The 13,249-nt window shown below is 27.9% G+C and overlaps 2 protein-coding genes and 1 non-coding gene across 3 annotated transcripts; 2 read left to right on the plus strand and 1 right to left on the minus strand.

Annotated features, from left to right (window-relative positions):
* The first annotated feature begins 3,895 nt into the window (after positions 1–3,895).
* LOC125839285 (disease resistance protein Pik-1-like) lies at positions 3,896–5,215 on the plus strand. Its single transcript, XM_049518264.1, has 3 exons — positions 3,896–3,934; positions 4,418–4,571; positions 4,883–5,215. Exons 1-3 carry the CDS (start codon positions 3,929–3,931, stop codon positions 5,170–5,172), a joined length of 450 nt encoding a protein of 149 aa, XP_049374221.1. The 5' UTR covers positions 3,896–3,928; the 3' UTR covers positions 5,173–5,215.
* Positions 5,216–8,549: 3,334 nt separating this feature from the next.
* Positions 8,550–8,630, minus strand: TRNAL-AAG (transfer RNA leucine (anticodon AAG)). The gene has a single exon. It is a non-coding gene; the product is annotated as a tRNA-Leu (tRNA).
* A 3,653-nt stretch (positions 8,631–12,283) lies between these two features.
* On the plus strand, positions 12,284–13,249 carry LOC125839270 (heavy metal-associated isoprenylated plant protein 39-like). Its single transcript, XM_049518245.1, has 3 exons — positions 12,284–12,412; positions 12,499–12,583; positions 12,689–13,249. The coding sequence occupies exons 1-3, from the start codon at positions 12,407–12,409 to the stop codon at positions 12,979–12,981; spliced, it is 384 nt and encodes a 127-aa protein (XP_049374202.1). The 5' UTR covers positions 12,284–12,406; the 3' UTR covers positions 12,982–13,249.

Genomic DNA, 13,249 nt, shown 5'->3' on the forward strand with positions numbered 1-13,249 from the left:
GGGGAATATTTGTATTGTATAATTATAAGTGTATAGGACGAAGATATATGTATTCGCATGTGTATATACAATTTTCTCTCGCTTTATATAGATATAAACGCAATTTATACATTTCTGTTTGTATAAGCGAGATCTGGGAGAGGGGAGAAAGGGGAACGAAAATATATGTATATATACAATTTTCTCTCGCTTTATACAAATACAAACGCATTTTATATATTTGCGTTTGTATAAAAAGTGAGAGAGGCGAGGGAGAGAACGAGAGTGGCGAGTGAGATTCACCAGGAGAGAGGAGAAATAGCAATAGTTTGTTATAGGGTACAATTAAATCAAACTATGTTTATAGTATTTAATTTGAATTAATAGTTTGCTATTATATACAATTTTCCCTTCTTCTTTTTTTTATCATTATTGTTTTTATAATTTTCCTATTATCTTATTTTTCGATTCTATTGTCTCTCGCTGGCTTTTGTTGTCATGGTATAATTTGTTGTCGGTGCTATTTCATTAGCATAATACATAAATAAGTCCTCTAAATTGGTCTTAATTCACATTTATGTCTTTCAACTTTGGTGTGCATAAGTAGGCACTATAACTTGTATAAAATTAAATAAATAGACACACACATCTTGTGTGGCATACCACATGACAATTTTAATCCTACGTGGTGTCCTGTGTGTATTATTTCATGTAGGATTAAAGTGTCTATTTATTTAACTTTATACAAGTTAAAGTTCTCACTTGTGCACACCCAAAACTATTAGACACAAATATGAAATGAAGCCCAAGTTAAAGGGCATATTTATGTATGACATAATACATAAACATGACCCTTAATTTGGCGCTAGCTGACAACTATAACCTTTAACTTTGGATGTGAACAAGTAGACACTCAAACTTGTATAAAATTGAACAAATAGACACATTCGTCCTACATTGCACACTACATTAGCAATTTTACGTCCTACATGTATTATGCCATGTAGGACACGTGTGTCTACTTGTTCAATTTTATACAAGTTTAAGTGTCTACTTGTGCATACTCAAAGTTGGAGGGCATAGTTGTCCACTGAAGTCAAGTTAAAAGTCATGTTTATGTATTATGCGTATTATGCCCTATTTCATTCTCCGTTGTTTTTAGTATGAATTCTATATTTGCTTTATATGCCTGATTCTTGATATGATTACTTTCTACTAATGATTCTACAAAAATCTGTTTTTGGGGTGCAAACAAGAGTTTGTTCTTAAATGATATCAGAGGGATTTGCATGTATTGTGGAAATTCTATTTTCTCTATGATTAATATCTTTTCGAATTTAAAAAGATTTTCAAATCTCATAATTTACGATCAATTTATTCAACATTTTTTCTTAGAGAACAATTTTTCACATTTAAATTATGTATTAGATATACTAATATCCTATTTCGTTCATCTAAAAATGTTAATTTGAATCGAGGATTTACCAAAAATATCGTCAAACTAATACACTAGAAAATGTGAATTCATTAAAAATGAGGGCGTACCACATTCGTAGGTACCCTATTCCACTAATAATTTCTTCTCCATTCAACCAACTAATTAAAGTCGAACCTTTTTAACTAATTAAGTTTTATATTTGGAAGAAGTCAGAGGTTGTCAATTCTCTATATGTCCCCATGATTAACAAAAAACAGTTGACTAGTTTGTTGTTTTACCGCCACTTAAAAAGAAATTGATAATGAAGAAACATATTAAATTCAAGACAACAATTGGATAATATAATACTATATATATTTTGCGTTTCTCCATACCTATTTGTTTGTTTTTTAAAAAAAATAATACTATATAAAAAATTAAAAAAATTAGTATTATGCTCTTATGTTATGTTTAAGATAACAAGTTATAATTTTATTTTATTTTTAAAAAAAAAGACATTTCCAATATTTTATCACTGAAGTCTATGATACGTATTATCCTTTTTGAATCCAGGTTCATACAAATTTATCTTTTGAACTATGTCATAGCAGATTCAAAAACATGTTTATCATGTAAACTTAAGTCATGATTTGTAAACTCTTTACTTTCCTCCTAAATTCTAATTGGAGATTTGCTTTAAAAAAACATCTATATTCTACACATATTTAGAAATTTGCTAGTCCTGCTTGTCTCGACCTCATTAACCCGCCTTCCAGGAAAAGCGTCACATAATTAAACATGGCCGCAAAAATTGATATGGTGGGATTACTACATGTGAAGGACTTGAAAAGAAACAAAACGTTTACCTACTCAAAGCCAATAAGGTTAGCCCTTAAGTCAACCTAATTGAAAGTTCAGCTCTAACTAATAGGAGTAACAAAAGTTCTATACGTTTGACTTGCTTGCTCTTTACAATAATAACCTACTCCCTCCGTTCACTATTGTTTGTCATGATAAGATCATGCACAACTCTTAAGAAAAGTTTAATATAAGGTGCAATTTGACTAATATAACCCTACTATCAATCATTATTAAAATGGTTTGTACTTTTTGAAAATTGTAAAAACAACTTTTTTCATATTAAAGTAGTCTTGTAACTTTTAAATGACTACTTTTTGAAATAAGTAGTTATGTAATTATTAAGGGCAAAATTGGAAAAAAGTGACTAATTGTTTCTTGATTGTTTAAATTGACAATTAATTTTGGACAACTATTTTTAGTATACCTGACAAACAATAGTGGACGGAGGGAGTATCTGTGTAGTTCTATAAATATAATAGCAACAAAATACTTAGTGAAATCTCGCCAAATAGAATTTGGAAAGAGTAGAGTGTACGCAGATTTTATCACCATCTTGTGTAGGTAGAGAGGTTGTTTCCGAAAGACTTTAGGCTCAAGTGCATTAAATTCGAGCAAAAGAGGAAAAATAATAATGAAGAAAGTATAGTTGTTAATAAGAAAAACGTTGCAAAGTTTACCAGAAAAAAAAATAATAACAACAAAATAGTGCAATACTCGAAAAAACAATAACCAACATATGACAAAAATTAGCTAGTATTACAGCCGGCGCTAATTAACAAGCCTAAACCTACGCACGACAAAACAACACTCCAATACTACTAACCTTCTACCCAGAGACAGAGCCAGGATTAAGAGTTTGGAGTTATAAATTTTAGAACAGAAGAGAAAGGTGTTCGAACCCACCACAAATGTGTGGAAAGCATTTTCACCGTGTCAAACAAGTTTAAAAGAAATATAAGAGTCAAAAACAATGAAAAAAATAGGAAGAAAGACTTTGCTTGACTCTTTATTTGTGCTAATTAAGGATGATTAATTTTTCATTTAATTTTTGTTGGCCAGTCACAATATTATTAAATATTAATGGTGAGAAAATGATCTCCTTCACAACTGCCACCACAGCAAAAAGTCGTCGTGGACATGAGAAAACTTAGAAAAAGTAGAGAAGAGTTATAAAAAATTAAATATACTCTTTAACTTCTTTTTTGGTTTCTCACTCGATAAGTTAATCGACATTGCATAAGGCTCATCTAAAGGTGAAGCGCTCCCTAATAAAAGAAATTTCTTATTCAAAACTTGAACCCGACAACTCTGATTAAGGATAGAAGATCCTATACTCCTTATTTTTCTACAATTTAAGAGAAGTCAGCATGGGTGACTCTTTACCGCTAGCCAGGAAGGTGTCATGTTAGAAATATTTTGCATCTTTTAATTAATTTCTCATTTAACTACCGATTAATTTGTCCTAATAAGTACTAATTAATTAATGAGACAAATTGTCATTAGTTATGCAACTAATTGACAAAGTCCTTTTGATTGTGATATACTCATTAACCTTTATTTCATGGAAACAAATAATGTAAGATTTTCCACTTGATTTGAGTATAAATACATGACCAAATCAATTAAAATTGTAACCTCACAAGTCACAAAGTTTTAAGAAAGAGAGAAACAATGACGGTACTATTTGTACTTTTATTTATCTTTTCTTTATAAGATTATAAGTATATCAAATGTGCTTACTAGTAAAAATCAATCAAAAATCACAATTTTGTTACTTTTGACTTATGATTTTACAACTTGCAAGCACTTTTAATTTGATATCAACTCTTCTAATTATCTCTCTATTTTGTTTCGTCCATAAAATATATTTAAATTTATATTATTATTTTTGATAGCTTTAAGGATATCTTAGTCATCTTAACAGATTTAAGTGTTTATCAACACCTTTTAACAAAACACACTAACAAGTTTATTACTATATCTACAACTATTCTACACCTTTTTCTAAACATGCAACTATTTATTTATAAAATTGATTACTAACACCTGAAAATGCTTTTCAGTGCTACGTTTTTATGTGTATCCATTATTTTTAATCAGCTAACCCAAACCAACCAATGTTAATTAGTATAATTATTGATAATTTATAATTAAATGCAGATAAAGGTAGTTGTTGATGTGTCTGTGAATGGATGTCAACCTCGACCAACTTTGAAGAATTGTATTTTAGGATGGTTGAAGCCAATGGTACCATGCTTATTTAAACAAACTTCTTGCAAAAATAAAATCATGAAGATAGCAGCAACTTTACCAGGTACGTATAACAATATTATATACTATATTACTAGTATCAAAACCTTTATACATACGTAGATTATTGTATAATAAGTATACATAATTTATTATAACATTGTATACATGTTTTGTAAACTAGACAGTCCAAAAATATTGGAACATATTTTTTTCATGTGTCACTTAACATTAGAGAGCTCTTTTTTATTTTTAAAGTCAAAGAACTATTATTATATCACAGGATAAAATTTAGTGATCATACAAGATACGATGAAATAAATGGTGTGGTAGATATAATTAACTAGACATGACATGATTTATTCATGTTTGCAGGAGTGGTGAACGTAAGTTTAGATGAAGAAAAGAAATTACTGACAGTGATTGGAGAGGGAATAGATGCAGTGGAGCTGGTTAATATAATTAGGAAAAAAGTGGGATTTGCTAATATAGTGAACCAAGGTCCAGTGCCAGTTGAGAAAAAAGAAGAAAAAGAAAAGATAAAAGTTGATCCACCAGTGGTTAATTCATGTAATTGTCATAGTAATTATAATAATAGGGTAATTCCAAGCTGGGTTGAAATGTACGAAGTTCCTTATAATAACCACTCATGTTTTCCATTTTGATGATGAGACTTCTTTGAGGAAAAATAAGAAGAATTATAGTATTCTTTTTGTTTCATTTCATGTAATACAATATTATTATTTGGAGAGTTAAACACATTTTCTGTTCATGGTGTTTCATTATCTCATTAGAGTTAATTAATATGATAAGTATTAGTTTCTTTTGTTTGTACTTATTCTTGTTGAGGATTTGTATTTTTATTATTAAGGAAAGGTTGTAGTTTAATTAGTGGTAAGAAAATAACAACTTATACTTCCTCCATCCCAATTTATATGTAGTTAAGTTGACACAAAGTTTTAAGAAAAAAAGAAAAAAAAACTTTTGAAATTTAAATAGTCTCAAATAAGTCATTGATGTTTGAAAAAGTGTCATCTTTCTAGAATGGACTGAAAAGAAAGTGTGACATATAATTAAGATAAAAAAATATACCTTTTTATATAATTTCTAAATACATAAATTTTACTTTAAAATAATCTTAAGATTTGATGTTTAAATTCACACCAAAAATAAATTTGTTCATTGCTCTGAATTGCATCATATAAATATATTAAAGTGGAATGGGTGGAGTAGTATATTATCATTAATAAATTTGTATACGCTTTGTACGATCATAAAAAAATGTATAATTTTGATGACTTGAGAAAATCTGTGGATGGATAAGAGTACATAGATATTTTTGTTTTGTTAGACAATTTTATGGTGTGGGAGTTGCACTTCCAAAACCCAAATAATTAAAAATTGTTAATATTATTCTTTTAAAATTAAAAATAAAGATAATAGTTACATATAAAATGAAAATGAAAATGAAAATGAGAAAAGTATTAGTCTTCACTAGGAGAGTCATGTCAATTTTGTGTTAGCATATGACAAATTATATAATTATTATTTAGCCTACGAGTCATCTTTGAATTATTCAAACGGGGTCTTAATTTTAGGACCATTAGATATTTATTTAGGAAGTCTCATAAGTAGAAAGATAATATACTTTTTCCGTTTATTTTTAATTAAAAATATATATTTATTTTTACTTATTTAGTTTAAAAAATCAAAACGAAATTTACTATTTTATACTTATTTTATCTTTGTTATTATGTACTCCTATTAGGTATATGGCAAAGTCGAATTGTAACTTTTTTCACATCAATAATTAATGAAGACAAAGTTTAATGGGAAAAAAAGTATATCCGTTCACATTTAAATGACGTACAACATGAACGGAGGGAATATTTGATAAGGAAAAGAAGAAGAAAACCTAATTAATACGTAAAATTTTGTGTTTGAAAATTTCCCTTTTTTGTTTACTTTTCAAAAAATCATGGCTACTAATCTTCAGGTAAATTTCCAAGTACTTATAATCCAATGTTTCAGTAAAATTACCATGAAATTATTGACTTGACTTTGCAATTAATATATGTGAGAAAGTAGTTTTACAATCTTGATTCGACCTAATTTGTGATTTTGTCTAGACAATTTTAGAAATTTGTGGAAGAAGAAGAACTTAAGCGTCCAAAAAAGAGAGATCAAATTGACACTCATCACCAGGTATGTAATATTTAGAGTTATCGCAACCTTAGTCATAAATCATAGAATAAAAAATCTTCGCGTTGTTACCTGTCAATATTTATAATTTAAACCCTTAAATGATATACGGAGATTAGGGGTGTACGTGCTCGGGTTGATTCGGATTTTTTCAAATATCAAATCAAACCATTTGTGTTGAATTTTTTAATTTATAAACCAATAAAACTCGGTTTTTTCAACCTCGGATTTTTTTGGGATTTTCGGATTTTTCCGGTAAAGTATTCATACAAACATATAATTTACTTGTACTTCAAATATTTCTTTAGTCCTACCAAAATACAACTATCTAAGGTGTTTCTTAAGAAAATAACACAAAATATGATATGATTAATGACACTAAAATATCCAACAAAAAAAATAATGATGAAATCGCGTAAAACAAATATTGTAAATTAACAAGTCATAATGAAATGATCATAATTTAAAAGTATTTAATCATGCTAAAATAAGTTTAATAAGTATTAGTTACATGACTAAATATTAAAGGAAATCAAAATTAGATTATCTATTTTAATTGTCTAAACCAATGTAAAACTAAAGAACAAAGATTCAATATTATTGTCATTTTTAATGTTGAATTGATTTTTTTTTAGCATTAGTATTAATTTGATTTTGATTTAAGTTTTATTATAATTATCAACATCTGTGGACTATAATATTTGTTGGACTATTTAGAATTCTAAGTTTCAAACTTGAAATAATATATTAAAAGATAAAAGATATGAAAAAGTATATAAGAAATATTTAAAAATTATATCAAAGTAAATATTTTTATGCATAAAATAAAATTTTAAAATTATATATATAATGTCGGGTTGGTTTGATCTCGGGTTGATTTTTTTAGTTAAAACTAAACCAACCCAAATATAATTAGGTTTTTTTTCAATACAAAAACCAAGTCAAACCAAACCACTAGTCAGGGTTTTTTTTTCAATTCGACTCGATTTGCAATTTGATTCGATTTTCAGTTCGATTTTACACACCCCTAACGGAGACTTTCATTTGCATACCATCTATATACACTGTGTATTTGTCTATGATTGAAAAGAGATTTTTTTTAACAAGCTATAGAGAGAGATGTTAAATGACCATGTAATTATTTGGTTAAGAAAATATAAATCACTACATTAAAAATGATCTTTAGCGGCAATTAATTAGCAATTGCCGCTAAATATTTATTTTTAGCGGCAATTAGGACTCTTTGTATATGTCCCTAAAGGCTTTAGCGACATTGAATCTAATGGCACTTAACTAATGCCGGTAAAGACTTTAGCACTCTTTATTAATGTGTCTATTTATTACCGCTAAAAGTTATTTTTATTGTAGTGAATATTCATTATTTAACAAAATAATGTTTTGAAATGTACAAATTAAAATTCAGTATTTGGGCCATAACTATAATGTGAGCCTAGTCAAGCTTCAAATCATACTTTATCCTTGAATAAATAGATAAAGAAAGAAATAACTATGTATTACAAATTTTAAAACTTTTTATCAATATGAAAATTAATTATATACTAGTATTCTATAGTCTATAAGAATAACATGACTTTGAATTATAATAATGAATTAACTCTCTTTTCTGCTTCTACCATTATTTAAATTAAACATTGATCACTAATGATGCTAACATCCTCTTAACAAATCTTTATAATTTCAAATTTTATATTTTAACTTAATCAGTACTCCAGTCATCTAGTTGAATCGTCCTCTTAACAAATCTTTATATTAGTTCTTTATTTATTAGTATAATATAATTAAAAATATATATATGTTATACACTGTTAAAAAATCATAATGTTGAGAGTGGGATTTGAACCCACGCCCTTTCGGACCAGAACCTTAATCTGGCGCCTTAGACCAACTCGGCCATCTCAACAATGATTTTTTATATTTATCATATCCTAGTTAATTTATTATTTTCTTGAAAAATATTTTTTAATGTTTAGTTGTTTCGAAAAGTAAGCAAAATTTGAAAAATTTCTTGTGTACTTTTCGAAAATCATGACTAAGTTACTATTAATCTTGATGAATTTTCTCGAGATACTTTAAAGTAATATCATTAATTCCGCTAGAAGACTTATTTTTCTAGTGCATGACATTACAAAAATGACAGGAAATAATATAATATTTTTTAACATAATAATATTTTTATTAAAACAATTCAACATAATATAATATAACACGAGATATGTAAAATGATTTGTAACAACCCTCAAGGAATAATTACTCTTAATCATGATTTCTTTCGCTTATTTAAATCTATATTAAAGTATGACTTGAAACTTGACTAGGCTCATGTTATACATTTGTCTTGTTCAATAATGAATATTTAAAATTCGTAACTTTATTTTAATATGCATATTAGACGGAAAATATTTAAGTCTGGACATAGAATTTTCACTGATCTAATAATAATAATCTTGATTTGTCTGCTCGAGAATATAATAACTTATGAGACCATGAGAGGCCACTAATCAATTACTATAGTTAATTAGCAGATTAATGATATATTAGAAGACACATTAACATTATATAATGACAAGGAACCTACTCTAATCTTATTGCCAATGGCTACTACCTTAATTATTCTATAGTTATTATAATAATGAAGTATTTAACCCTCTAATATATAGTTGATTGCATCATTTTTTAACATGAAATTTTTCAATGATCCAATCTTGCATTGTTAATTAATCTTTATGATATCACCTCCAACATCAACCTTTGACCCTGCTTTGATCATTATGAATATGCTAAACATCCTTTCTAGAATTCTACATAATTTTATATTTTATATTTTATATTTTATATTTAAACTTAATTAGTACTCTAGTCTTCTGGTTGACTCGTTTGGTTAACAACTAATCAAGAAATACATTTTACCGTCTAAACACGGTTTTCTGAAATAATTCCAAAAAGTTAATTGTCTTTTCTGAATTTTTCTATTTAAAAACAAAAAGTAGTTACGCTTCTACTTTTCTTCACATTTTGGCAAATTAGCACAAGCTCTTTAATTTTTGGAAAGCCACTCAAATTAAAGTTCATATAATATAAAAACATAAAGTGAGATGCACTTTTATGAAATAGGACTTACAACAAAAATTGAAATTAGATACGATCTTCATGGTTAATTTATTCATAAATTGTTCATATAATAGATAACATAATTTGTTAATAATCTACTGCTAATTCATTACTAGATAGAATTAAGAAGAAAATTTATTGTTTAGTTACCAAATTTGACAATGTCTAATTCATGTATTTTTGGTAGTGCCTAGCCTCCCTTATTGCTTAGTGCTTTTGTATTTCCAATATTATTAATTATTATAGCTCGATCGTGACATAATATTGTTGTCAATACTTAGCATAATAATGTTGCAAAACATCTTTCTATAGATGTATGTCCGACAAACTTATGTGATTATTAGAAGAAAATATGAAAAATAGAATAAACAATAGCCATCGTTATTTATTAGGGATAAGAGTCTGAAAAATATCTCAATTTTGGTCGAATTTGTTGTTGCGATACTACACTTTCATAAGGACCTATTACCTCCCTAGACTATTTAATAACGTAGTTTTTACCCCCTGAACTATTTAATAGTGTATTTTAAAGGTATATATGTGCCCACATGGACACATTACTATTTATAATTTTGCATTATTTTTTTATGTCCACGTGGGCAAATATATATGTTTAGATTAAATAGTCTAGGGAGGTAATAGGTCTTCATGAAAGTTTAGTATCGCAACAGCAAATCTGACCAAAGTTGAAGTATTTTTCAGACCCTTATCCCTATTTATTAAGATAAAACATTGATTATTTTTAAAATGAAACTAATATAGATTTAACCACAAAAAAGGAATATGTCTAACACAAATAATAGCGTCCACGTCAATTATGAACGTGACAATTATCTTCTTATATATTTTTTTTCTCATAATTCTCACTCATAAAATAGTTTTGAAGTTTAATTCGGTTTAATATTATTTTTTATAATGATATTTGAGTTAGACTCAATCATGATATATAAAAGAATTAGTTATAGTGGGAGAAAGAGGCGGACCCACCCTATAGGGTGGGGTGCATGTGCACCGATTAACTTTAGGAAAAATCATGTGTGTATGTGTATATCTATCTTGAGAAATTGACATAAATTAGTATATAATTAAATGTCCACCCATAAAAAGTATAGGCTTGTCATTGTGCTGCTGGTACAAATTAGAGGAACCACCCATGAGACCTGTGCTCAAATCTAGCTACGACGCTCAAGGTAATATTGGTGTGCGGCTTACTGTTCAAATTATGAGCTCATATTTGAGCTAAGATAATATTTATGCCCCTGAAATCTTCAAATCTTGAGTTCTTCTCTAGATAACGTACCCATTTTTTCTGAGCGTACGAAGCAAGAAAAGGGGGAAATGGTTTTTACGTCTCTTACTTTTCCACGTCGTAATCTCTTTCAATTTCCTGGTGATTGCGTGGAAGATGTATCATGACTTGTTAAATTTTCTATGTCCAAATTGTAGGTTGACTTATTGACTTTTTTGGGACCCCACTTATTAGGAAGAATCTAGAGGATCTATTGTGAGTTTATATGAATTTTGTACTTTTTTTTGTTTTAATTTATGTATTTTAATATTAATTTAATTACCCATAAAAAAATTTAAAAAATAAAAGAAACTTTTGCATCCTTGGATGTTACATTAGATATGCATAATATATCAAAACAATGTTTTAATTTAGTGATTTTTAAAATACAGGGAATATTTTTTCTGTTTCAATTTATGTGACAATCTTGTCTTTTTAGTTTGTTTCAAAAAAAATATCATTTTACTAATTTAACTTTAAAATACCCTTTTACCTCTGAATGAAATAATTTTCAATCACACAAATATCTTTGTTTGAAACCACAAGTTTCAAAAGTCTTCCTTTTCTTCTTAAATATCGTGTCAAGTCAAACGGTGTCACATAAAATGAAATGGAGAAAATATATATTAATGTTTTAATTTGTTTGTATGATTTTAATTTGTCATATAAGTTAAGAAAGTAAAAAATATTTTGAATGTTATGGTCTTAAATTCAAGGCAAGATAGGTTTATAGCTGTGACTTATAATCTTAAAGTTATTATGATTTAGAATTTCTAATTTATGACTATTTATTTTGTTACTATTTAACTTGTAAACAAGAGTTGATCTTACTCAAACACTACAATTATAAAAGTGTTTTAAATCTATTTGAATTTAAAAACATCTAAAAATAAATTAATTTCAACAGGCTTGTACGTGGAAAATAAAATAATTATTAGAAATATATATTTTCAAATCGACCAAAAGAAAAAATAAGACAAATAAATTAAAAGAACGGAAATATTTGTCCCATAGAATGAAAATTAAGTCATGTTCATGACGTATAGAAGTTTCGTGGATGACTGAATCATTCTTCTTCAATACGCGTTATTTTTTCATTAATAAAAATCTAACTTTTTTTGTATACCTTTTAATCCAACTACTTTAATATAAGCTCTATAAATAGCTAAGAATATACAAGTCTTTCTCACTGCAATTTCTCAGCATTTTAAATATTCCTCTCTTCACACACTCTCTGCCTACTCAATTATAATTTAAAAATTCCCAATCAAACAAACAAAATGAAGGTATGCAAATTAATTTAATATAATTTTTAATTTTTTTAGTATTTAATTTAACTCTTTTATTAACGTCTGTCGTTAAATTTGTGCAGCAAAAGGTTGTTATTAGACTATCTTTGAATGGAAACGATCAGAAATGTCGAACCAAGGCCTTCAAGATTGCTGTTTCTCAATCAGGTAATTTCAATCAATCGTGTCGAATAAAGTCTCATATTAATAATAATTATAAATAAAAAGATCATTCGAATTTGACTCATATTTTATTTTTATTTTTTTACTTAGGTGTGGAATCAGCAGCTATAACAGGGGACGGAAAGAATCAACTAGAAGTTGTGGGAGAAGTAGACGCGGCGGCTCTAACGAGCTTATTGAGGAAGAATTTGGGTCACGCGGACTTGGTGAGCGTTGGCCCGGCTGGTGGCGATAAAAAGCCCGCAGCTGCAGCTGCAGCTACAGCTGCTGCTGCGGTGGTACAGTCGCAGCCCGGCTCGTATTATTATGCCTATCCGTCTTATCAGTACCCTGTTTACCATGTTACAGATTCTTATGGTCAATCTAATTGTTCCATTATGTGAAACAGAGGGATCCAAGATATAATAAAAATGTATTTACGGTCAAATATTTATTAATATGTTGATAGATATTAGCGAGTTTGAGCAAAAGCTATTGGGTTCATGTGAACCTGAACGAGACAAAAAAAATGATACTGGAAGGTCAAAACAGAGTATCATTTTAAGTTTTTTTTTGCTCGTTCAGAGAGCTTAATGGACTATCTAGTAGATGAAGAGTTTTTTTTTTTTCCTAAATCTGTTTCAAGTAATAAAATATTTGAATTTTGTAGTG

The sequence above is a fragment of the Solanum verrucosum genome, unplaced genomic scaffold, assembly GCF_900185275.1.
Source record: "Solanum verrucosum unplaced genomic scaffold, falcon-dt-bn FXZP01000170.1, whole genome shotgun sequence".
In the NCBI taxonomy this organism is placed as follows: domain Eukaryota; kingdom Viridiplantae; phylum Streptophyta; class Magnoliopsida; order Solanales; family Solanaceae; genus Solanum; species Solanum verrucosum.